Source organism: Phyllostomus hastatus, unplaced genomic scaffold, assembly GCF_019186645.2.
Source record: "Phyllostomus hastatus isolate PE091 unplaced genomic scaffold, TTU_PhHast_1.1 phas_contig_977, whole genome shotgun sequence".
NCBI classification, from domain to species: domain Eukaryota; kingdom Metazoa; phylum Chordata; class Mammalia; order Chiroptera; family Phyllostomidae; genus Phyllostomus; species Phyllostomus hastatus.
Window position 1 is genome coordinate 36,013 of NW_025333998.1, and position 27,155 is coordinate 63,167.

The following is a 27,155-nucleotide window of genomic DNA, read 5'->3' on the forward strand; positions in this document are numbered from 1 at the left end:
TGTTGTTTGATCCTTACTGCCTGACAATGATTAATGAACCTTACCTGTATTCTTGTATAAATTGAACCCAATAAAATCTCGTCAAGGCAAGGCTTGGCACGCTCTCCCCTTGAGAGAGTAGCCATCCCATCCCTTTTCCTCCACAGAACTTGGGAGTCCATGTGAATTTGTCTCGTATCTCATCCAAACACCGCAGACACTGTGAGCCGGTACATGCGTCACCAAGGGACATCTTGTCAAGAGCTTCCATTCCATGTTCTGGGAGAATCTTGAATCACATGCACAATGGAGACTGAGACTGCTCCATCATGGAGGCCTGAGACAATTTCCTTCTCTCCACTGTAGGGACTCACAGTCCTTCTCACTCTCCAGAAAGTGGCAACCCTCTTCCCAGAAGGACAAGGAAATAACAAACATAACCAGTACATAAGAATCTTGCACCCCCAATCTTTTAATCAAGACCAGACTCTTATCCCTTTGGCTCTTTCTTTCTCAGCCCATCTGCACACTTGAATTGTCATAGGAGAGCATGTAAAGTAATAACGTCCCTGGTTCCAATGTCTGAAATTCTGATCAATTGATCTGGGTGGGGCTTAGGCATTGGCACTCTCCTTAAATCATATAACGAGTAGCTTATGTATGAAAAGCATCTGGAGACTATTTAACAATTCTAATGTTTAAGTCATAATTCAGAACACTTAAATCAACATTTTGTTTAGAGTGGGATTCAGGTAATGTCATTTTCCAAAGGTGACTCTAGTACAGCCTAAATTGAGATTTAGCCTGAGCCACTGTGGTTATTAATGCATGAGAATCTTGTAAGTCATTGTTGAATTGGCCTGTAATATCTATCCTAGGAAACATTATTATTAACAGGAGTGAGGCTACTCTTCCTGGAACAGTTGTTTTCTCCTCCCCACAGACCGTTGGTTACTGGCAGTATGACAGGACCCTCTGGGTCACCATCTCTTATTCAGGGTCCTGGGAACCATGCACATGTCCCAGAGAAGAAATCCACCACCACCTGCAGCTCTTTTAAGCCACCACCCTAATGATAAAAATAAATTCAAGGTCCTCCATATTCCAATTCTTCTTCCAGAAGATCACACCCCTCTCCATTCATCCAAATTGCAAGATGGAACCTATCTGACTTTTCACAGGAAACCAACCACAGTACACTACACTTGCAGTGCTTTTGTACCTTCAGTAGAATGACATGGCCTCTTTTCCGTCAGGCAGCCTCAGCTTTATCTCACCCAGGGCAGAGAAGTCACACACTAGTGTGATCCACTGTCAAGTGACCTGAGAAATGATCATGTCACTGCCTGTCTCTTGGGTACTCTAGAGTCCCTGATCCCCAGTACTTATTGTTACATAATAGATCATTGAAGTTGAAACAATCCTCAAGTGCAGGGATATTATTTCTATCTTCTTCATGGACACTGGGCATTTCTATGCACTTCAGTAACTGTATGTTGAAGGAATAAATAAATGAGTATGGTTTCACTTAGGAAAAGAGAACATTTGTTATCTTTTTAGCAAACATTAGCATATAATAAATGGTTGGTCTGGCTGATTATTTCAGATTACATGACAACACACAGCAGTTGTCACCAGAAAGTATAGGTAGCCCTCTGACGACAGGAAGCTGTCATGTGGTGCCAAGATCGATATTGAAATTTCCAGAAACCAGGGTCTCCACCAACAAGAGAAAATCTGGGAGATACAGAGGACCCACCAAGGTAGTAGTGTATTCTGAGATCTGCCAGTTTGAGTCACATTGGTTCTTGATCAAAAGACAGAAAATATATGAAAAATTGAACCTGATTGCTACAAAGTGTTGCACCCAGAGATAAGGATAGGACCTGTGTGTTGGAAGTTTCTAACTCCTTCAAGTAATCCAGATAAAGTAACTCCATACCAATAGAGAATGGTAGAGACATTACAGTAGTCATTGACTAGACCCAACAGTAATTTCTCTTTACTAAACACAGTGGGTGAAATGTCCCAATGTCCAGGTGTTTGAAAGACCCAGAACATCAAATAATGTAAAGTTCTGGACCTCACATTCCCAGTGTTAGATGAAGTCCCAGAGGCCAGCTCTCTGTAAGTTAATGTAGAATTCTGTGAATGTCCTGGGTGGCCATTTCTACCTGAAGAGTACAAGATGGCACCTTTGCCCCTTCTTCTCCTTCTCAAGTTCTCATTCATACCAGATGTTGTGAAAAGTACCACTTTGTCCTGAATCTACACTGCATATTACATATTTTTGTTGCCTCCATGGTCTTTTTTCCACCTTCTTCCACCTCAGGGAGAAACCACCTTCACAGATGGAAAGGAAGCCTGCTCAGCCTCTGAGGTGGAGCCAAAGGGGGCATCAAAATAAACAATTTCCAGGTCAGCCCCTCACACAGGCTACATCCACCTCCCAAGAGCTCCCTCCCCAACAGCAACATCCTCATGAAAAATTTGCCAATAATTTCCACTTTAAAAAGAATTATGTATGTCTATTTGTTCATTTTACTGAAGGATGGAAGAGTATGTAGAGTAATCAGAGAAGAAATATGCTCTTAGTTTCCTGTGTCATGAAGTAGTATATGGTTTTGTATCTGTCCCAAGATAGACTATCTACTGGATGGGTTCATCTGGATGATGAGGAGCAAACTTTTTCCTTTTCAGATTTCATTAAAGTAAGGAAATAGTAACCTTTATCAAAAAAATCTGGGATGGACTTGAAGATGACCCTATACCCTGTTAAGAAAGGTTTTTATGCATTCCATAATCATGTTTGCTTTTACAACTTTGACAACTTTACAACATCTACATGTATAGCTAAAACTCAGCTATATGAGATCTATTTTAGATGGCTCCTCATCATCCCCATCTGAAATGATTTACAACCCACAGATAACCTTGCATGCAACCTAATGTTCAAAGGAGCAACACTGAAGGCACACGAAATACGTTTGTATGTATGTATGTATGTACATACATAAATAAATAAAGGCACTGGAGAGGAGAAAAAGAAACAATGTTAACTATGTACTGAGAAACCATAAAAAATGATACAGTACATATAAAATTAGTTATGTAATGAGAACTTGAATAAAATAATAATTACCTTTTTGTAGTGGGAAGTGGAAGGATAAATCCAAGCTGAAAGAAAAAAGATCCAAGTTGATGCTTAGCCTGTGTTTAAGTTTTGTGAGTCTGGCATTCCCACCTCCTTATAAATATTTCTGCACAAATGTCCAACTGTCATCTCAAAGTCCAGGTGTCTCATTGAGGAACCATCTCCCTCTCCTCACCTGTTCTTCTAGGTCCATCCACAGAACCCAGAAATACATCTTTGGAAACTTATCCCTTGCTTTTGTGCATTTTAAAAATAACTTTTCAGAGGTTTTCCTTCACAATCTCTTAGGCACCTCTCACCCCCTCTCCATTCCCACCAGTGCCACTCACACCTGCCTCCTCACACCAGGACTATTCAACCAACACTTGGGTCCCACACCTACAGAATGTCAGACACCTGGACAATGTTGGGCACATAAAGGACAAACCCTCAGAGGGGTCTAGAAAGACAAAAGGAATCCATGGAAAAATAAGAATAAGACAATGTGAGAAGGACCTTACTTGAGAGTTCAGGGGGCCCAGGGAAGGGGTGACCAGGCAGGTCAGCCAGGGAACATTCAGACAGGAGTGACATGGGAGCTGAGCCTTGAAGATTGACTATACATTTCTTGGGCTGAAAGACAGTGAAGTCAGTTCAAGTCCCTGTGTTGTTTGAGATACTGTTTTTAAAGGTGTCATATCAAAACTCAGGAGAATCCCTGGTTCTGCACTGTGTATGTTATGAGTTTAAACTCCTTAGCTTGACATTAAATCTCTCTGCCAACACCAACAATTGATGGATTATGCTGTATCTCATATAATCTGTCTATATCAACTCAGATCATGTTAATTATGGTTCTGGTTTTACAACACTCTTTCTCTCGAGTGTGTTCCGCCTATTTGTTTGACTGCAGACAGTCCTCTTTTTTTCAGTGCCTACAGTTATCTGCAAGCACCTGGGTCAGAGTGACCTTTTCCCTCCTCCAGGCCCCTTCATGCGTACCAACAGAGCCCCTTTGACAAATGGATGGGTTCCCTTGTACTGAGGTATGAGTGTAGGACACCTCTTCCTGTGAAAAGGATAAAGTCTGGGGCCCCAAGGCTGCATCCACAAGTCAACATATATTTGGTGAACAAGTGGTGACCTCCTCTTTGACCACAACAAAGAAAGTCACACTTTCTGTCCCCGTCAGTGAAGTACCTCTATCAGAAGTCTTAGGCGTTTTCCACCACAGGTCAGGTTGTCCCTCCAGTTATTTGCTTTTTCGTAGCCTCCTCTGATTTCAAACTCCTTGGGGGGTGAACCAGTTTCCATCTTCAGTTCTTATGCACTTCCTTGTGGCTCCTGTAAGACCAGGGTACTTTGATCCTAATCCCTCTTTGTCCTCAGTGCTCAGAGGTTGGCCTCCCACCACCTTGGATCTGATGTCACCCATCTGGGTTCAAGATCAATAGCAGGAGCTTTTGATCTCCCCTTTCATGCTTCAGGACCCCTAAACACAGCCTGTAAATTCCCTCCAAGGTGACTTGCTGCTTTCAATTAAAATCTCAATAGGGGACCTGCAGCTCACAATGGCACTAAGGCAACATCCATGTCCTGTATTACAACAATTTTCTTTGACTTTACCATCATTATTGAGCAGATATGTTTCCATCTTTGAAATCATGGGTAGCTGATACTAAAATAATTGTGAAATATTAATCAGTAGAAAGTTTAACTGATAATGTAAAAGATATTCATATACTTTATGACATTATCATTAGATAAAAGGAAATTAAACCACAATCAAATTCTACAGTCTAAGCACTAGGGTGGCCACTGCAAAAAGACAATAACAAGTGTTGGTGAGAATGCAGAAAAATTGGAACCCTCAGATTTTGTTGATGAGAATTAAACTGGTGCAATACCTTTAAAAATTGTTTGTTTTTTTCTCAATAATATCAACAGAGAATTACCATATAATTCTGTAATTCCACTCCAGGGTATATACTAAAAAGAATTTTAAAAATGTGTTCACAAAAAAACTTTACGTGAAACAGTATTATTCATGATAGCTAAAGAATGAGAAAACCCTAACTGAAGGCTAAATGCAATACTGCATATCCATATTATGGCTCACACAGGACAATAAAAAAGAAAGAAGTATAATACATGGTACTGTGTGTATGAACCTTGAAGCTTCATGCTAAGTGAAGGAACCAGTGACAGAAAGGCAGATGTTATGTGAGTCAACTGACATAAAATGCTTAAATAGGTCCATTTATAGGTCAGAACACAGATTAATCAGTGCTTAGGGTGGGCGATGAGCCTGGGTGGGAAAGGGCACTGACAGCTGAAAGGCATCGGGTTTCCTTTGGTGGGGACTAAATGTTCTAAAATTAGATTGTGAAGTTGGTTTTATAGTCTTGTGAATGAACAAAATAAAAATATCAGTAAAATCTATACTCTAAATGGTGAATTATACATGTGTGTGTTATATCGCAGGGAAGCTGTTTCAAAAGTGTTATGATACAAACATTTATTTATATTAGTGTTCTCATAGCCATATTAAAAAATAATCTGATATGAAGTTCATCATCTATACAATCAGTAAAAAACTTTTATAATGTTAAAATCACAAAACACTTTACATTCATCTGTAAACAAAATCTCAAAGTCACAGCAGGAGGCAGGCTTGTAATTATTTTCCATTTCTTAGATGGGAAGTTTCAGGCTCCAGAAGGTCCCAGTCTTCACACTGTCTCTCAGCAGAGCTGAGGCTGGGATCAGGTTTTCTGACTCTAAACTCTGTTGTCTCCTCACTGCATCTAACACCCTGTCCTGGTGGTGATTATCCAGGTGGGATACAGGACGTGAACGTGGAGGCTGAGGACCTCTTCCCTGTTATATCTGACTCAAAGTAAAATGTGCAATATTTTCCACCCAGAGACTGACATTCCTGCACTTGTCTTTGGGCATCCTCACGGGCACTTCCACGTGGGGGGTGAGCACTTGATATGCAGCACTGCTTAAAGTGCAAAAAACATCATCTTAGGGATCCCTTCCTTCTTCTTTCAAGCCACATGGGGCCTCAGTTCCTTGAATGACAGGAAATTGACATGGGTAATTATATTACTGCATGTGATTCCTTCACAGAGGGGCTGCAAATTAAAATAAACCCTGAAACCTACCTCGTTCCAATTTCCTCTTAATTAACAGCCCCTTCTTCTCTCCACAATTCACAGGAAGTATTTCATCTTGAAAATCCACAGGCACACCTGGCTGCTCTCCTGTCCCTGAAAGAGAAGATACTTCATTCTGTCTCATTTTACAATTGCACATGGAAAACTTCCTGTCATGTAGTTGTTGTTTCTATAAAGTCATAGAGGTACCTGGGGAACTTTATTCCACAAATCTGCAGTTTCAGAGTTTTTCTTTCAGTGACATTTCTTTCATTGACGTTGTGGTTTCAGATACCCAACCACAGAATGTCTACTTTGATTTCACCTCTCAGACCCCCACAATCAGAATGTTTTAGCAGAGACAGCAGGAGTCAGTGCAACTGTCTTAGCTCCCCATGCAGTCAGCCCCCTGATACTTACGTGACAGTGGTACATACAGCTGCTGTCCTGGTAGAAGGGAGCTCTGCAGCTGGGCTACTTCCCTGCACATAGGTCATAGGTCACTGGAGGCAAAGTCCCAGACTGTACCTGTCTCTTCCTGTGTGAGCTCTGACTCTGGAGCAGAGGGGACAGTGATGGGGTGACCTAATGGAGATGGTGTCTGCCTGCTGTTTGTGTTCACTGCTTTGCCTCATTTCTCCCCCACATCAGCCTTCTCCAAAGCTGAAAGGGGAGCCCAGGAAGCTCTAGAGCAATCTGCAAATTGCATGGTTGGCTGGACCATTTGCAGTCTGACAATGGTGTGCCCTTTATCAGAAGATAAACCCATTTCTCTGATCATCTAATTTTGTGATCTTGTCTCCTCCTATCCACACCCTTATCTGTTAGGGTTCTTTGGACACTAAAGGCATCCCTCCCTAAGGAAGACAGAAATGGGGGATAAGTTGTGACCAAAACAAAAGTGATGGGGGATCATTGTTATTATAAAGGCTGACTCTGACAATTCTGGATTCTGTTCAGACTCTTACTGGGAATGATGCCTCATACTTTGCCCAACCAGCCTGCAGGGTGCAGTTTTCAGAGTTCCCAGGTGATTCAGATTTAATTTTGATTTTATTTTTTCGGAAATGCTTTTGCCAGGCTTGTATCTGATTCTTCTTGATGAAAAGTCTGAGTGACAATAGGAGATTATTAGAAAGAAAGAGGAAATTGCAGTCATTAAAATGGTACACATTTTGTACCATTTTGTAACAGTGAAGGAAGAGCAAAGATCCAGGCACCTGAGGAGGAAACACCTAGGATGTATGGGAGGTGGAGAGGTATTAATGATATCTGTCTTCCAGAGCTGCTCTGAGTATTCTTTCTAGAAAGAAACCACCTTGCCCAGGTCTTCCACCACTTGGGTGCTGAGTCTGCCACTCAGCACCAGATACGATTAATCAGGGGCTGGTGCCAATATCTGTTCGTCTCATGCAGAGTGTCTCTGGACAATGTCCCCGCACTGATTCTCAGTTGTTCAGTGGTGGGATGTGGTGGTGACAAATGCTATATGAACATCATGGCCAAAGAGGTCAGTTTGGAGAGACTGTCCTGTCCCAACCTCTTTCCAAACCCCATCAGCAATGAACAGAACTTTCCAAATCCTGGCTGCTATATTCCCCTTAGGAACCTCAACAACTGTAAATGCCCTCTTTTTCAGGGCCACTGTGTGTGTCCTTGGGATTGTACCTCTTGTGTGAAAGCCAGGCCTTCATTTGTCTCTCATGCAAACACGGTGACTTCAACTGTAAGGGATGATTATGGGAGACTTAAACAATTGTGGTTTAGGAAATTTGTTTAATACTGAAGGAGACCAATTGAATGAATTTGGTCCTAGACTCCAGTGGTCCCAGTAATCGTCCTGGCTGGTGGAGTGGTATCCTCATGGGGAGACCGCCAGGATCTGCTGTGTCAGGTCACTTTGTTGGGAGGCAACTCTCCATGGGTTGCCACATGCCCCAGAGTATCTTTTCAAGGATGTGTGAATACAAATAGTTCTAGAAGCCAGAGTTAATGTAGCCCTCCAGGTCAGAAGGCAAATTTGTTTCCCAACCAATATAAAACAGAGAATATCTCCCTCCTTAGAAATATCTCAGGATAATAAAGCCTCCTTCTCTCCTCAGAGGAGGTTTTTTTAAGTTCCAAGGTGATGGTCACATTCCGTCTCTTGATACAGATTTGCATTTTAGAGGAGTGTAATTTAATCTGAACTGACAGAATGATGTACTTAATACTTGCACATCTCATTGTAAATTTTATCAGGAAAAAGCAAAATAAATACAAATATTGAAGTCTAGTTAATATAATATACATGCTAAAGTGTTTGGAAGGAAGTATGCTATTGTTTGCTACTTATAAATGTTTCAATATTGAGGATGGTTTTTTAATAAATAGAGAAATGGATAAATGGACAGAAATGTGATAGAGCAAGAACAGTACATGTTCATTGTGAATCTATGTTTACTGTTAATTTTCCCAAGTTTTTGGTAAATTTTAAATTTGTATAATTCAATAGTTGGATAAAGAGGTTTTGGCAAGAAAAAAGCATAGTAACCAAAAAGTGACAGTTAAAATACAAGAGAATATTTGTCAGCCGCACAATAGATTTTAGAAGACAATGCAGTAATCATATCAGTATATTGAGGAGAAAGAAATGTTCACCTACAATCTTTAATCTTGATAAAAAATTATTTCAAAATAAAGATCAATTTGCACCTACCACCCTTGGCAGTGTACCACCTTAGACACCCTCACCAAAACAATGAACAATTTTTCCAGGTAGACCAAAGGTGACGCCAAAGAAAGAAACAATGATGAGTATACAAAATGATGAAAGATTCATGGAAGTAAATAGTGACTGCAAAATTATAATAGTTTCAAAATTTATAATTTAAAAGATGAACAACAAAATGTAAAACTACAATAGCCTAATGATAAAGATGGGGTGTTTAATTAGAGGGAATCCATGCTAACTCCTTGACATTCTTTGAGATTAAGGCATGTTTAAAGAGATTACAGAAGTTTTGTCTCCAATTTCCACACCAAAACAGAAAAAAAATGAAGTGTAGAATTCTATCTCAATCAACAGATAGCATACAAGAGACACAAAAATACACAAAAGGTGTGGTTAGCAAGAATATAGATATATTAGTTCACATATGTCAGGGATCATAATTAAAGCAACAAGTAAAACGTATCTATTACAAGATTAGGATTATCAGAGAAGATTACAAAAAGCTGTGTCATTATGAGAGGAATAAAACAAAGCTGCATAAGAAGGTTTAATGAAGAGATAAAAAACAGAAAACATAAAAGTTAATGTAACAGAATTAGCCCTGTGAAAAAAAGAAATTTGAAGGCAAAAAGCATTAATAAGGATGAAGAGGAACACTCTGTAACTACAAAAGAAGACATCCAGTAAGTGATTACCACCATAAATAGTGTCAAAGTATTTAAAGTAAAACAACAGTACAAGAAGGAATTGGCAAATATTCAATCATTTGGAAAATTTAATACATCACTAAGTACAAGCCTGATGGATCAAGGATGACTTATTACTGTGGATCCCATAGATTTAAATAGTAGGTTTCATAAAAAAATATGTATACAGGGAGAAGCCCTTGCCAACATATAGTTCAAATGTATACTATTTTAAAAGGACTTAAAACATTTACAAATATTGATCACACATTAGGTTCCAAAAGAACTTTCAACAAATTTTAAAGACTTAATGAAGTCAATTCTTCATATGGTATTCCAGATATCTACTTTTCATTCCTAATTTACTAATATCTACATTCTTGGAGATGTCATAGTCCAGATAAAATACCATAGTTCATAACTTCCCTAATAGCTGGCAGAACCACCAGTTTAACACTTGATGAAAAAGAATCCCAGATGGTGTCAAAGGAGGTGGGATCTACACTAACCTCCTTCTTGGACCAAACTGGAGTTCCAACTAAATTGTAGAAAAATATCATGAATAACCAACTGAACAATAGCTGGAGGAAAGCCTTATAACCAAGGACTTAGCAAAGAAAACACATCACCACAATGAGAATGGTAGGAAGTCCAGCAGTGTAAGAGGGCTGGCTGGGCTCCCACAGGCAGCAGCTAGAGTTCCAAAGGAATATTTCAGTGACCAGAGGGTGTCCCCAAGGCCAGCACACCAAGACTATAGCACCAGACCTGGAAAAGACCCCAAATAACATCTGGGTATGAAAAAGTGGCCTGGTTTCTGTGTGCTAGGGAGAGATGGCTAGAAACACAGAGAGCCTCTTAACAGGCCAATGCACAAAATTTTGTTTGCAGCCACTTACTCTGGGTCCTGGCAGAATAAGGACAGAGTGGACAAGAGCCTCATGAAGAGAGTCTGGGTTTGGTGGCTCTGGAGAGAGACCTGAAGAGTGAGCCTATGGCAACCCTGTGCTGCATCATTCCCCATATTGCAGAAGTCATCTTTCTCAGGCAGAGCACTCCCTTCCACGAGGCATCAGCCTGAGGGAAGCGATAGCCGCACCTGCAGGAATCCCTCTTGCCCCACACTGTGGAGCTTAAGCTGGGCTGCTGAGGAGTACAGATAGAAGCACCTTCAGTGATTAAGCCCTAACAGAAAGCCTGCAAGAAGAGACAGATTGTTGGGAAATCTGGGACTTTAGTAGACCATTCCACAGGTCCCATGATGGTAAAAGCTGTCCTCGGGGTCAGCCAGGTCCAGCAGAGGAGCCATGATGTGTAAATCGCTTATAACTCCAAACATATTGCCTAGGGCCAATTACAGTCAGCATGTGACAGTATGACATAGGTCTACCACAGAGTCTGTACTGATTTCTCAAATACGTAGAAACAAACACAAAAAGTCAGCCAAAAAGGGAAGCAAAGAAACAAGCTCCAATTGAAACAACAAAAGAATTCTCCATAAGAGTAAAATGAAATGAAGGCAAGCAAGGTATCAGACATAAAGTTCAAACTAGCAATTATAGGATACTCAACAACATAAAAAAAGACATGGAAACTATAGAAAAAGGCCAGTCAGAAATAAAGAATCTGATATCTGAAATAAATAATACACTGGAAGGAATAAATAGTAGGTTAGATGAAGCAGAGTGTCGAATCAGTGATTTGGAAAACAAGGCAGAAAAAACACCCAATCAGAGCAGCAAAAAGAAAAAAAAATAAATGAAAAAGAGAGTTTAAGGGACCTTTGGGGCAACATGAAATATAACAACATCCACACCATGGGGATACAAGAAGGAGAAGAGTGTGAGCAAGGGATCGAAAATCTATTTGAAGAAATAATGACCGAAAACTTCCTTAACTTGGTGAAGGAAAAAAGAGACTATGCTTCCTGTACTAACAGGAAGCATAGGTAGTCCCAAACATGATGAACCCAGAAGACCATCCCAAGACACACATACTTAAAAATGGCAAAGCTTAGAGACAATGAGAGAAGTGTAAAAGCTGCTGGAGAAATCAATTATTTACCTGCCAGGAAGTTCCCATTAGACTGCCATATGTTTTCTTAACAAAAATATTTCAGTCCATAAGGGATTGGCACGAATATTCAAGCAATGAAAAACAAGGACCTATAATGAGACTACTTTATCCAGCAATTTAAAATTGGAGGAGAAATAAAGAGCTTTCGGACAAGAAAAAGCTAAAGGAGTTTGTGAACACCAAAGCAGTATTGCAACAAATGTTAAAGAACTTGCTTTAAGAAAAAAGAAAAAAAAGAGGAAACTAGTTAAAAAAATAAAATGGCAATAAATACATATCTATCAATAATCATTTTAAATGTAAAAGGCTTAAATGCTACAACCAAAAGACATAGGATGGCTAAATGGATGCGGAAACAAGAACTTAATATACGCTGGCACCAAGAGATATCTCTCAAATAGAAAGATACACACAGACTAAAAGTAATAGGATAGAAAGAGATATTTCATGCAAATGGAAAGGCAAAAAAAAGCTGGGGGTAGAAATACTTAGAACCAAAAAATACTTTAAAACTAAGGCTATAGTAAGAGACAAAGAAGGAAACTACATAGGGCTAAAGGGAACAATACAACAGGAAAATATAACCTTAATAAATATTTATGCAATGAACGTAGGAGCACCTGAATATGTAAAACAAATCTTGATGGACATGAAGGGATAGAGCAAAAGAAAGACAGTCATAGTCAGGGATTTTAACATCCTATTGACTTCAGTGGATCGATCTTCCAGACAGAAATTCAGCAAAGATACAGTGGCTTTAAACAACTTCATCCCCACAGCAGCAGAATATACATTCTTTTCAAGTGCACATGGGGTGTTTTCTAGGAGAAAGCACATGTTAGGACACAAAACAAGTCTCAATAAATTTCAGAAAACTGAAATCATATCAAGCATCTTCTCTGACCATAATGCTATGAAACTAAAAATCAATCACAAGAATAAAACTGAAAAAATAAACAAAGACATGGAAGCTAAATAACACTAAACAAGGAATGAGTCGACAATGACATCAACAAAGAAATCAAGATACTTTGAAACAAATGAAAATGAGAACACAACAATGCAAAATATGTCAGACACGCAGAAAGCAATCCTAAAGCAGAAAATTCATAGCATTACAGACTTCTCTAAAACAAAACAAAACAAAACAAAACAAACAAACAAAAACAAGAAAAAGCTCGAATAAACAATCTAACTTTACCCTTAAGAGAACTTGAAAAAGTACAATAAACAAAGCCTAAAGTGAGTAGAAGAAAGGAAATAACAAAAAACAGAGCAGAACTAAATAAACTGGAGTCTAAAAAAGACTACAAAGGATCAATGGATCCAAGAGCTGGTTTGTTGAAAAGATAAACAAGATTGAAAAACCTTTCACCACATTCATCAAGAAAAAAAGAAAGGGCCCAAATAAATAAAATCAGAAATTGGGAAGAGGAGAATAATAACTGACATCAAAGAAATACAAAGAATTTTAAGACAATCTTATAAACAACCATATGCCAACAAATTGGACAACTGGGATGAAATAGATAAATTCCTAGACAAACAACTTTCCAAAATCAAGTCAGGAAGAATCAGAAAATCTGAACAGACAGATTGCATCTAGTGATATTGAAACAGTAATAAAAATTTGCAAAAAGCAGAAGCCCTGAACTGGATGGCTCCATAGGTGATTTTTACAAAACAATTCAGAACGAACAATTATAAAAGAATTGAGAAAGAAGACCTCTTCTTCTCAAACTCTTTCAAAAAAGTTAAAGAGAGGAAGCCTCCCAAGCTCATTTTATGAGGCCAGCATTATCCTAAATGTAAAACCAGAGAAAGACACTATAAAAAAGAAAATTATAGGCTAACATCCATGATGAACCTAAACCCTAAAATTGTCAACAATATATTAGCAAACCCCATTCAGCAATAAGTCAAAAAGACCAAACACCATGACTAAGTAGCATTTATTCTTGGAAGGCAATGTTGGTGCAACATTCATAAGTCAATTAAAAAAATGAAGGATAAAAACCACATGATCATATCAAGGGATGCAGAAAAAGCATTTGATAAAACAACATCCATTTGTGATAAAACTCTCAGCAAAGTGGGAATAGAAGGAACATACCTAAACATAATAAAGGTCATATATAAAAAACCCACTGCCAACATCATACTCAATATGCAAAAAGTACAGGTGTTCCCATTAAGATCAGGAACAAGACAGGGATGTTTGCCTCGCCTCTCTTATTCAGCATAATACTGGGAGTCTTTGCCACAGCAACCAGACAAGAAGAAATAAAAAGGCATTCAAATCAGAAAGGAAAAAGTAAAACTGTCATCATTGGCAGAAGACATGAGGCTGTAAACAGAGAACCCTAAAGATTCCACCAAGAAACTACTAGAACTGATAAATGAATTCATGAAAGTAGCAGGATACACAATTAGCATCCATAAATCAGTTACATTTTTATATGCCTGTAGTACACTAACAAAAAGGGAAATTAAGAAAAAAAATCCCATTTTACAATTGCTTCAAAACAAATAAAATACCTAAGAATAAATTTAACCAAGGATGAAAAAGACCTGTATCTGGAAAATTATAAGGAACTGAAGAGAGAAATGGAAGAAGATACAAATAAGTGGAAACACATACTGTGTTTATGGATAGGAAGAATTCACATCATTAAAATGTCCATACTACCAAAAGCAATTTATAGATTCTATGCAATTCCTATCAAAATTCCAGTGAAGTATTTCACAGATCCAGAGCAAATATTTCAAAAATTTATATGGAGCCACAAAAGGCCCCACATAGCAATAGTCATCCTGAGAAAGAAGAACAAATTTGGAGGAATCACACTATCTAATATGAAACTAAACTATAAGATCATAGTAATCAAAATAGCATGGTGCTTGCATAAAAACAGACATACAGAACAATGGAACAGAGTAGAGATTTTGGCTAATGGTCCCCTTGTCTTCCTCTGTAAAGACAGCCACATCACAGCTCTCTGATCGTTCTTCCATAGGCACATGTTCCTCCGCACAGCAGGAAAGCTTTTCTGATTTTTAAGGACCTATCTAATTTGACTGGGGCACCCAGATTATTCAGGATCATTTCCCATCTCAAGATAATTTACTTAATCACATTTTCAAAGTCTCCTTCTCCACGTAAAGAAAAAGGTTCCAGGTTCCAGGGATTACACATGGACGGCTCTGTTTCTGTTGGCATAAAATAGTCGAGAACCAAATAGGTCTCCCAGGTGTGTCATGGGGATTTGCTCCATTAGACAAAAGGCTCCTCCACGGATCTTTCCTACGTAATCACGTACCTAGTTTTGGCTTCTGCTGAGATGGCTGAAGGGATCTGAGTCACACACAGATTCTCATCAAAGCACCTTCCTGTGACTGAATATTCCGGCTTTTTACTACTTCTGAGGTTCTAGCAAAAAGTTGTACAGCCACACTCTTAGTCATTCTCTAGAGCACACTTGCCTGACAGTGAATCTTCTAATTTTACCATCTTCTTCAACCAGAATAGGCTGAGACTTCTTCAAATTATCACATCTTGATTTATTTTGCCTCACAATTTCACCCTCAGTTTATCTCTTTTCTCTCACATTTTACTGTAAGCAGCAAAAACAAACCAGCTGTATCATCATCACCTAGAAATCTCCCCAGTGTATATCCAGAAAGTTCTTTCCATTTATCTGCAGAAAAGGATTTGGTTATAATTTTTGTCACTGTATAATGAGAATCTTCTTCCTCTAGTTTTCTAAAACTAGAAAGCAGTCACACCTTTAAACCTCCATATTTGTGCTGATCAGGATGATTTTGTATTTTCTGAGACAATGAAGGTTGTTGTTCTCATGTTCACCCCCCTTTCTGAGTCCTCACCAGGTCTTCAGCACCCACATTCTACACACTGCTCAATCGAGGATTTTTTAACCATTCAAGTTAAAATTCTTCTAGTCTCTTCTCTCTATCCATAGCCATCAGCACATTTTTAGAAAATGTTTTATAGCCATAACCCACTGGTAAGGATGAGTCTGTTTATTTCCACATTGCTGCCATAACAGTTTACTACAAACAGTGGTTTCAAACAACATAAATTTATTATTTTACAATAATGTCAGTAAGAATTCTGGCACTGCCTTACAGGGCTAAAATCAAGTTTTTGCAGACTTTCATTCCTTTCTGGAGGCTGTAGGGAATGATTTGATTCCTTGATTTTTTCCTGCTTCTTGTGGCCACCCACATTCCCTCCTACCTCCTCCATCTGCAGAACCAGCAATATTGCACCTTTCTGACTGTTCCTCCATAGTCACTTCTTCCTCTCCCCACAGCCAAGAGAGGCTCTCCACTTTTTAAAGCCTATAAGAGTGTATTTAGGCCACCCAGGTAATCCAGGATAACCTCCCCCATCTCAAGGTGCCTAGTTTAATCACATCCATAAAGTTCATTCACTATGTGAGATAACAGATTACAGGTTCCAGGGACTAGGACATGGACATCTTGAGAAGCCACCATTCTACCAACCACAATATTGTAAATAATAATAATAATTATAAAATACTAGGATTATAAAACTTGTTTCTCATATCAAAAGCAAGTAAAATCTTATTCTTACTTCTTTTTCTCTTGGCTTTTTCTGGAATAGAGTTGTTTTCAGGATTCACAGTACCTAGAAAATAACAGGTGGTGGTGAGAAAACAGAAAATAGATGAAAGTTGCAAATATTAGCATGATTAATACTGCAGGAGGATTGAGTTTATAAGGGTGTTTGATTTATTGTTTTTCTCTTTCTTAAAAAGGAACTGAAAACCTAGTACACTGAGAAGTATGACTTCACAATTGGCCCCAGGTCTTCCTTCATTTTTCAATATCACTTTAAAAAATTCTCTTAAATCCCATTGCACTCAGCAGTAAGAACAGGCATCATTTTCTGTTTAGATGGCTAGTATTTTTATGAGGAAATTTGTGCAAAAGTTCCTGTAAAAATCCCCAGTTAAACCTGTGACATGCTGGAGGACAGGCATCCATACAAAAATATGTGCTGGGGATGGTAGATTTTAAGATGGCTGCATAATAGATGGAAGCTACACTAAACTGCTCCTGGCTAACACTGAATTTACAGATAATTACAGAGAAATTAATGAGAACAGCCAACTAAAGTCTAGCCAAACTGAAATGTTATGACCAAAGGTTTACAGACGAAATCACATAGAGACTGGTAAGAAGTGCAGAGGTGTGGAAAGAGCCAGCCTCCACAACCAGGTGCAGTGGTAGCCAGAGATATACTGTGGTTGCTAAACTCTCTCCCCCAGGAGTGTGAGGTCTTAATCCCATGCAGGCATCCTCCATCCAGAGCAACAGAGACAGGAAGAGGAGCCTGCAGGACATCTGCTGGTGAAAATCAGTGGGGACGTTAAGCTGTCTGCCTAGGAGACACCACACACCACTTTTTCTGGGATGAGCACTCCTGCTGTTGAAGCACTCTCCTGGGGAATGGAATGCATGGACTTTGACTGTTAGAGAGCCCATTCTGTTGAGGGCTTTGCAGGCTGCAGCCAGCAATGAGTTTTGGGGCCCTCTTTTTCTGGGGAAGTTCTTGTCAGAGACCCAGGCAGTGACTATCTGTATGGCTTTGGAAAGAGCTCCATTCTCCCCCTCCTTGAGCACACAGCTGACACCACCTCCTTCTACATGTTGAATGACTTGGTTGGCACCATCCTGCTGAGTTCAGTGATATAAGGGGATCAGAGTGAGACACAGAGCTAGGACTTTCAGACTGTGTCTCCTGGGGAAGCTTTTGTCCAAGAACCAGAAGAGCAGGCACTAGGGTGTGTGGTGACATCACGGGGTTGGAGGGAGGACCGCATATATTTCCTGCATGAATTTAGCCCACACTACACCAGGAAGGGGAAGAAGTGAGCATCCTTCAAGCTTGTAGGCACCACACCTATTGGGAGTCTCTTTGGATCAGTCCTGCCAAGTCCCTGATCCTCTGCCCCACTGGACTCAGCTCTATGGGAGGAAAGGTGAGTGACTCAATGCTGGAACATTCAAAGTGTGAGACCCCTGGAGGCTATTATCTAGGACCAGAATACAATGCTAAGCCCCCTCCTGGGCTGGGCCAGCATCACCCATATTGGGATATTCTCTTTACCTGTTGCCCTGGTCTTGGGGCAGCTGAAGTTGCTCCTGCAGAAGGGATGGCTCTTTGTACCCAACCTAAACATGTAGTGAGCCCCTCCAGTGGAAACTAGAATTGGAGACTCTGGCAGAGACTGAGTGCTTTGGCTCTGGAATGGCAGCCACTTTTCCTCTGATTGAGTGCCTGACTGGGTGAGCCTCAAGTAGGTGACCCACTAATGCTGTTCTCCTGACACCAATTACCATATCCTACTGAGCTTGCAACCCATGAAAGGGGTTTGCACCCAATCTGGGCCCACTGTACATTATTTTGGAGGCTCTGTAGAAGGACTAGGCAACCTCAGGGAGAGGCAGAACAGCTGAGAGGTGAAGGCAAACCTCAGGGAACCTTGGTCCCTTTACCAATCTACCCTCAGCTCTATGCTGGAGGAAGCTGACCCTTTTACACAGATTGGCTCCTCCCATGCACACGCAGGTGCAGTAGGCACAACCACAAACAGTAAATGGTGTAGTAGCTCCAGACAGGTGGCCCAAGGCCAGTTCCACACAATATTTGAAATTGACCTGTACCTGAATCCTACCCAAGTGGATGCAAAACCAACACAACCAGTTGTGGGCTTCTGATCACACCAGCATTTGATCCAACTAACATCAAGAGTGGCACACACAAAGGGGGATTCTGGCAGGCACCAGACCCTGTTGGGAGCAACTGCTCCTCAGAGGCAGCCCCTGCACAGTGACTCATACTCGGTGATTGAGGTTTACCTTTATAGTTAGCCCGAAGGGTTAACTCTACCCACAAAAGGGCCAAAAGCACTCAAGACTCAGCTACAACAAAAACAGTGCACATAATCCACAAGAAACATTTATGGAATGTGGACAACAGGTGATCTGGAAGATTGTGCCACTGAGCCCAAGACAGCTTCTTTATGAACTCATCATAACAAGTTTGGGAGTCATAGCAGATCTATCTAATACACAGAGACAAAATGGGAAGATAAACAACTATGCCCCAAGTTAATGAAGTAAAGTAAATCCCCAGGGAAAGAATTAAATGAAATGGAAGTAACCGAAATACCAGATGCAGAGTTTAAAACAATGTTTATAGGATGCTCAAGGACCTTAGGTGAAGAATGAATGGATAATCTCTGAACTTCAATAAAAGGAGAGTAAGCATTAAAAAGGACATAGAAACCATAAAAAATAACCAATCAGAAATGTAGAATACGATATCTAAAATGAAGAATATATTATAAAGAATAAATAATATATAAATAAAACAGCAGATTAGATGAAGTAGAGGATCGAATCATTGATTTAGAAGACAAGATAATAGTAAACACCTTAGCAGAGCATCAAAATGAGAAAAGATTTTTTAAAAATTTTTTATTGTTGTTCAGTTACAATAGTCCCAATTTTCCTCCCATGACCTACCCACCTCTCATCTCCCACATTCAGTCCTCCCCACTTCTTATCTTTGTTCCTGGGTCCCTTATACATGTTCCTTAACTGGACCCTTTCCCTTCTTTCCCTTGTTATCCCCTCCCCCTCTCTGGTTACTGTCAGTTTGTTCTTTTTTTTTTTTATTGTTCAAGTACAGTTGTCTACATTTTCCCCCCACAACTCCCCCTAACCCCAGACATCCCCCCTCCTTGGTTTTATCTATGTGTCCTTTATTGTTGTTCCTGAAAACCTTTACCCCCTCCCCCATTATCCCTTCCCACCTCCACTCTGGTTACTGTCAGATTGTTTCAATGTCTCTGATTATATTTGCTTGCTTATTTGTTTTGTTGATTAGGTTCCACTTAAAGGTGAGATCATATGGTATTTGTCTTTCACTGCCTGGCTTATTTCATTTTGCATAATGCTCTCCAATTCCATCCATGTTGTTGCAAAGGGTAGGCATTCCTTCTTTCTTTCTGCTGAGTAGTATTCCCTTGTGTAAATGTCCCAACTTTTTTAATCCACTCATTTTCTGATGGGGACTTAGGCTGCTTCCAAATCTTGGCTATTGTACATAGTGCTGCTGGGAACATAGGAGTGCATGAGTTCTTTTGAATTGGAGTTTCAGGATTCTTAGGGTGTATTTCCAGCAGTGGAATTGCCAGGTCAAAAGACAGTTCCATTTTTAATTTTTTGAAGAAATTCCATACTGTTTTCCACAGCAGCTACACCAGTCTGCATTCCTGCCAACAGTGCACTAAAGTTCCCTTTTCTCCACATCCTCCCAAGTACTTATTGTTTGTTGATTTATTAATGATAGCCATTCTGACAGGTGTGAGGTGATATCACATTGTGGTTTTAATTTGCATCTTTATGATGGCTAGTTATGAGCATTTTTATATGTCTATGGGCTACCTGTATGTCCCCCTTGGAGAGGTGTGTATTGACGTCCTTTGTCCATTTTTTAATTGGATTGCTTGTCCTCCTTAAGATGTATGAGTTCTGTATATATCTTGGAGATTAATCCCTTGTCCAATGTATCATTGGCAAATAAATTTTCCCATCCAGTTGGTTCACTTTTCATTTGGCTGTTTCCTTTCGTCATACAGAAGCTTTTTAATTTGATGAGGTCCATTTGTTTATTCTCTCATTTATGTCCCTTGCTCTCAGGGACATATTGGTGAAAATATTGCTGCATGATATATCTGAAATTGTCCTATGTTCTCTTTTATGACTTTTATGGTGTTATGACTTATATTTAAGTCTTATCCATCTTGAGTTTATTTTTAAGTACGGTGTAACTTGGTGATCGAGTTTCATATTTTTGCATGTAACTGTCCAGATCTCCCAACACCATTTCTTGAAGAGGCTATTTTTATTCAATTTTATGCTCCTGCCCACTTCTTCCAATCAAACTATAGAGACATGAGTTAATTTCTGGGCTCTCTATTCTGTTCCATGATCTATGTCTCTGTCCTTATGCAAATGCCAGACTGTACTGATAGCAGTGGCCTTGTAATCTACTTTGATATTAGGTGTTGTGATCCCTCCTGCTTTGTTCTTCTTTCTGAAAATGGCTGAGGCTATTCAGTGTAATTTATGATTCCATATAAATATTTGAATGTTTGTTCTATATCTGTGAAATATGTCATTGGTATTTTAAGAGAGATTACATTGAATCTATAAATTGTTTCGGGCATTTTGATGATGTTAATTCTTCCAATCCATGAACATGGTACATGCTTTCACTTATTTGTGTCTTCCTTAATTTCTTTCTTCAGTGTTGTATAGTTTTCTGAGTACAGGTCTTTTACTTCATTGTTAGGTTTATTCCTAGGTACTCTATTTTTCTTGTTGCTATAGAAAATGGTTTATTTTTCCTGCTTTATGTTTCTGATATTTCATTGTTGGGGTGCAAAAATGCCTTCAGTTTCTGAATATTGATTTTGCATCCCACTGTTTTGCCAAATTCACTTCTTAGGTTCAGTAGGTTTTTGATGGAGTTTATGAGGTTTTCTATGCACACTATCTGGTCATCTATAAACTATGACAGTTTTACTTACTCCTTTCCAATTTGGATGCCTTTTATTTCTTTTTCTTCTCTGATCACTGTGGCCAGAACTACTAATACTATGTGGAATAGAAGTGGTGAAAGTGGATACCTTTGCCTTGTTTCTCATCTTAGTGGGAAAGCTTTTAGTTTCTGCCTGTTGAGTATGATGTTTTAGGCTTTAGGTTTCTTATATATCACCTTTATTGTGTTGAGTTATGCTCCCTCCACTCCCACCTTGCTGAGTGCTTTTATCATAAATGAATGTCGTACCTTATCAAATGCTTTTTTCCACATCTATTGATATGATCATGTGATTTTTGTCTTTTGTTTTGTTTATGTGATGTATTATGTTTATTGATTGAGAATATTGTACCATCCTTGCATCCCTGGGATGAATCCCACTTGATCATAGTGTGTGATCTTTATGATCTTTTTAATTTATTGCTGAATGAGGCGTGCCAATATTTTGTTGAGGATTTTAGCGTCTATGTTCATCAGAAATATTGTCCTGAAGTTTTCTTTCTTTGTTGTATCTTTATCTGGTTTTGGGATTAGGATGATGGTGGCCTCATAAAATGAGTTTTGGAGTCTTCCCCCTGATTAGATTTTGTGGAATAGTTTGAGGAGTATAGGAGTTAGCTCTTCCTTAAATGTTTTGAAAATTCTCCTGTGAAACTGTCTGGTCCAGGGCTTTTGTGGTCCAGGGCTAGGAGTTTTTTGATTACTGCTTCAATTTCACCAGCTGTTTTCCATCTGCTCAGGCTTCCTGCTTCTTCTTCATTCCATTTTGAAAAATTATATGTATCTAGAAATTTCTCCATTTCACCCAGGACTTCAAATATCTTGACATATAATTGTGTGTGGCAGTTTCATAAAATTCTTTGTATTTGTGTGTTATCAGTTGTAATTTCTCTTCTTTCATTTCTGATTTTGTTAATTTGGGTCCTCTCTCTTTTTCTTGATGAGTCTGATTAAAGGCTTACCAATTTTGTTTATCTTTTCAAAGAACCAGTTCTGGATTTATTGATTCTTTGAAGTGTTATTTTAATCTCTATGTCATTTAATTCTTCTCTGATATTGATTATTTCCTTCCTTCTACTTGCTCTGGGCTGTCTTTGTTGTTGTTCCTCCAGTTCTTGTAGATGTGGGGTTAGGTTGTTTCTTTGAAATGTTTCTATCTTTTTTAGGTAGGCCTGAATCACTATGAACTTCCCTCTCAGGACTGCCTTGGCTGTGTCCCATAAGTTTTGGGTTGTTGGAGTTCATTTTCATTTCTTTCCAGAAAGTTTTTGATTTCTTCCCTAATATCATTCTTGACCCATTCATTGTTTAATAGCATGCTATTCAATCTCCATGATTTTGAGTGTTTTGGTTTTTTTCCCTTGGAGTTCATTGTTAGTTTCAGTTCCTTGTGGTTGGAGAAAATGCTTGGTATGATTTCAATTTTCTTAAATTTGTTGAAGCTTGTTTTGTATCCCATCATATGATCTATCTTTGAAAATGTTCCATGTGCATTTGAAAAGAATGTGTACTTTGCTTTTGCGGGGATGAACAGTTCTATGTATATCAGTTAAGTCCATTTCATTTAGTGCATTGTTTGGTGCCACAATATGCTTATTGATATTTTGTTTGGAAGATCTATCGACTGTTGACAGTGGGGTGATAAATTCCCTTAGTAAAAGTGTGTTGCTGTCTATATCTTTTTAAAAATATTTCAAATACATTTTATTGATTATGCTATTACAGTTCTCCTATTTTTTCTCCCCTTTATTCCCCTCTACCCTGTGCTCACCCTCCTGCCAACATCCTCCCCTACCTTAGTTCATTTCCATGGGTGTACATCTACATTCTTTGGCTTCTCTGTTTCTTATACCATTCTTAACATTCCCCTGTCTATTTTGTAACTACCACTTATGCTTCTTATTCCCTGTACATTTTCCCCATTCTCCCTCCCCTCACCCCTCTGACACCCCTCCATATAATCTCCACTTCTGTGATTTTGCTCCTGTTTGCTTAGTATGTTTTCTTTTTAGGTGCAGTTGTTGATAGTTGTGAGTTTATTGTCATTTTACTGTTCATACTTTTGATCATCTTCTTTTTCTTAGGAAAGTCCATTTAACATTTCATATAATAAGAGCTTGGTGATGAGGAACCCCTTTAACTTGACCTTATCTGGGAAGCCCTTCCATTCTAAGTGTGGGCTTTGTTGGATAGAGTAATCTTGGATGTAGGTCCATGTCTTTCATGACTTTGAGTAGTTCTTCTCAGCCCCTTCTTGCCTGAAAGGTGTCTTTTGAAAAAGCAGGCTGATGGTCCTAGGGGAACTCCTTTGTAGATAACTGTCTCCTTTTCTCTTGCTGCATTTAAGATTCTCTCCTTCTCTTTCATCTTGGGAAATGTAATTATGATGTGCCTTGGTGTGTTCTCCTTGGGCCCAACTTCTTTTTGACTTGGAGCTTCCTGGACTTCCTGGATATCTGTTTCCTTGGTCAGATTGAGGAAGTTTTCCTTCCTTATGTTTTCAAAAATGTTTTCAAATTCTTGGTCTTCCTCTTCTCCTTCTTGCACCCTTATGATCCAGATGTTCAAACAATTAAAGTTGTCCTAGAGTTTCCTAAACCTCTCCTCATTTTTTTTGAATTCATGTTTCTTCATTCTGTTGGATGTTTATTTCGCCCTTCTGGTACAAACCATTGATTTGAGTCCAGCTTTCCTTCCCATCACTGTTGGTCTCCTGTACATTTTCCTTTATTTCACTTTTCATACTCTTCATTTTTTTCCTTTATTTTGTGGCCATATGAAACCATTTCTATGAGTATCCTGATTACCAGTGTTTTGAACTGTGCATCTGATATGATGGCTATCTCCTCCTCACTTAGTTCTATTTTTGGAGTTTTTAATCTGTTCTTTCATTTGGGACATATTTGTTTGTCTCTGTGCACCTATTGCATAGTAAGGGGTGGAGCCTTAGGGCTTTGTCAGGGCAGGGCAACCCACATTGCTGTGTTGTGGCTCTGTCTGTGGTGGAGGGGTCCGAGAGGAAACAATGCTGCTTGCTCTGGTCTTCGCCTGCTTTCAGGCACTTCCCTTGCTACCCACAAGCAAAGTGGACCCTTCTGGTGCTGATTCCTGGGTGAATGGGTTTGTGTACATTCTAGGACCCTGTGAGTCTCTCCAACAATCTCTCCTGTGATGCTGGGAGTTTCTCCTGCTGCTGTAACCTTCACACATGTTTTTAATCAGAGGTTTTGATGCTTATTTCTCCATGCTCAAACCCTGGGTTGTATGGTCTGTCTTGTACCCCAGTTGTTCTTCCAGGTTTCTCTGCATACAAACATGGGACTGCTCCATCTGCAAGCCACCCCTTGCCACGCATTCTCTCTTCCCTGGCTGCCAGTCTTCACCCCTCCTAACAGTCTGAATGAATGTTTCTTTTGTAACTCCTTGGTTGTCAAACTTCAATACACCTCAGTTTTCTGGCAGTTCTGGTTACTTTTTCTCCTTAAATTTATTGTTGTCCTTCTTCTGGTTGTGCAAACAGGCAAAGTATATCTAACTATGCCTCCATCTTGGCTGGAAATCTGTCTATATCTTCCTTGAAGTCCTCCAAGATTTCCCTTATATATTGGGTGCTCCATGTTTGGTGCATATATGTTTACAATGTTTATGTCTACTTCATGGGTTCTCAAAAAGAAAAGAGAATTTTTTAAAAAATGAGGAAATTCTAAGGCACCTTTGGGGCAACATCAAGTGTAACAATGTTTGCATCATATAGGCACCAGAAGATGAGCGTGACCGGGAACAGAGAACTTTTTCGAAGAAATAATGGCTGAAAACTTCCATAACTTGGTGAAGTAACCTAAGTTCAGGAAGAACAGAGAACCCCAATCAAATTGAACCCCAAGGGATTTACACTAAGACATATCACAAGGAAGAATGGCAAAGGTTAAAAACAAAGAGAGAACTTTGAAGGCAGCAAGCAAGAGACAGTTAGTTTTAGTTATCTAAAAGAGGCTCCAAAAGGCTGTCAACTGATTTCCCACCAGAAACACTCAGCAAAGAGGGATTTGTATGAAATATCCAAGATTATGAAAAGCTAAATGAGTTCATTACCACCAAATCAATATTGCAAGAAATGTCAAAGTGTCTGCTTTAAGAAGAAATAGAGAGAAGAACAGAAGTATAAAAAATAAAATAACAATAAGTAAATATCTAACAATAATAACCTGAAATATAAATGGATTAAATGCTGAATGAATAAGAAACATGACCCATACATATGCTGTCTACAAGACACTCATCTCAGAACAAAAGATACACAAAGACTGAAAGTGAAGTGATAGAAAAACATTCTATGCAAATGAAAACAAGGAAACAAAACAAAAACCCTTGGGTAGTTATACTTATACCTCACTAAATAGACTTTAAAACAAAGGCCATAACAAGAGACAATAAAGGTCACTACATAGTACAATATGAAAGGGATCAATCCAACATGAGGATATAACCTTGGTAAACATATGCATCAAACATAGGAACACCTAAATATACAAAGAAAATCTTGGAGGATATTAAGGAAGACACCAACAGAAATACAGTGATAGTCGGGGGTCTTAACACCTCAATGGATAGATCTTCCAGACAAAATTTCAACAACACAGCAGTGACCTTAAATGTCACACTGGATCAGATTGTCTTACTTGATATTTACAGAACATTGCATCCCAATCAGTGGAATATACATTCTTCCAAAGTGCACATGGAACTGTCTCAAAGATACACTACATGTTAGGACACAAAGTAAGTCTTAACAAATTCAAGAACATTGAAATCATATCAAGCATCTACTCTGACCACAACGGTATGAAACTAGAAATCAACTACAAAAAGATACACCTGAAAAATATCCAAACACATGGAGGCTAAACGATGAATGGCTTAGCCCTGGCCAGTGTGGCTCAGTTTCTTGGAGCACTGTCCAAATCAAAAGGGCATGTGTTCTAATCCTGGTCAGGGCATATGAAACCACAAAAATCCTAGAAGAAAACATAGGCAGTAAAGTCTCAGACATTGCTTGTAGCAATATTTGATATATCTCCCCAGACAAGGGAAATAAAAGAAAAAATAAGCAAACGGGACCTCAACAAACTAAAAAGTTTTTGTACAAGTTTCCGGCCGAGATGGAGGCATAGGTAAAGACACTGTGCCTCTTCGCATAACCAAAATAGGGACAACAACAATTTAGAAACAGAATAACAACCAGAACTGATAGAAAATTGAACTGTATGAAAGTCGGACAACCAAGGAGTTAAAATGGACACATTCATCCAGACCAATAGGAGGGGTGGAGTTGGGCAGCCAGGTAGAGAGCAGTGGCAGCACAAAGAGTGGTGGAACCAGGCATGTAAGGCATCCCGGGTGCACAAGACCAGAGCAGGTGGACCCTGGACATGCAGGCAGCTGGCAGACCCTGGGCACAGGGTGGCAACCGGCAGGCCCAGCAAGGCGGTGATTGTGAAGCAAGGCACTGCGTGCAACCCAGTGTCCTAGCGCTGGGAAATGGAGCCTTGGAGCACTGATTGAAAACACCTGTGAGGGTTGAGGCACAGGGAGAGACTCCCAGCCTCACAGGAGAGTTTGTTGGAAAGACCCACGGGTTCCTAGAATGTGCACAAGCCCACCCACATGGGAATTAGCACAATAGAGGCCCAGTTTGCTTGGGGGAAGTGGCAGAAAGGACTGAAGTCTGACAGAGAGCAGAGCAAGC

At 39.4% G+C, this 27,155-nt stretch overlaps 1 protein-coding gene across 1 annotated transcript in view; it reads right to left on the reverse strand.

The window, feature by feature from the left end:
- Positions 1–4,394: 4,394 nt before the first annotated feature.
- LOC123828162 (nuclear autoantigen Sp-100-like) overlaps positions 4,395–27,155 on the reverse strand; it is a 32,891-nt gene continuing 10,130 nt past the window's right edge. Inside the window, exons 7-9 of the mRNA XM_045852804.1 lie at positions 16,367–16,420; positions 6,283–6,387; positions 4,395–4,456 (exon numbers count right to left, since the gene is read on the reverse strand). Coding sequence (XP_045708760.1) covers positions 4,395–4,456; positions 6,283–6,387; positions 16,367–16,420 — 221 coding nt within the window. The remainder of the gene's footprint in view (positions 4,457–6,282; positions 6,388–16,366; positions 16,421–27,155) is intronic.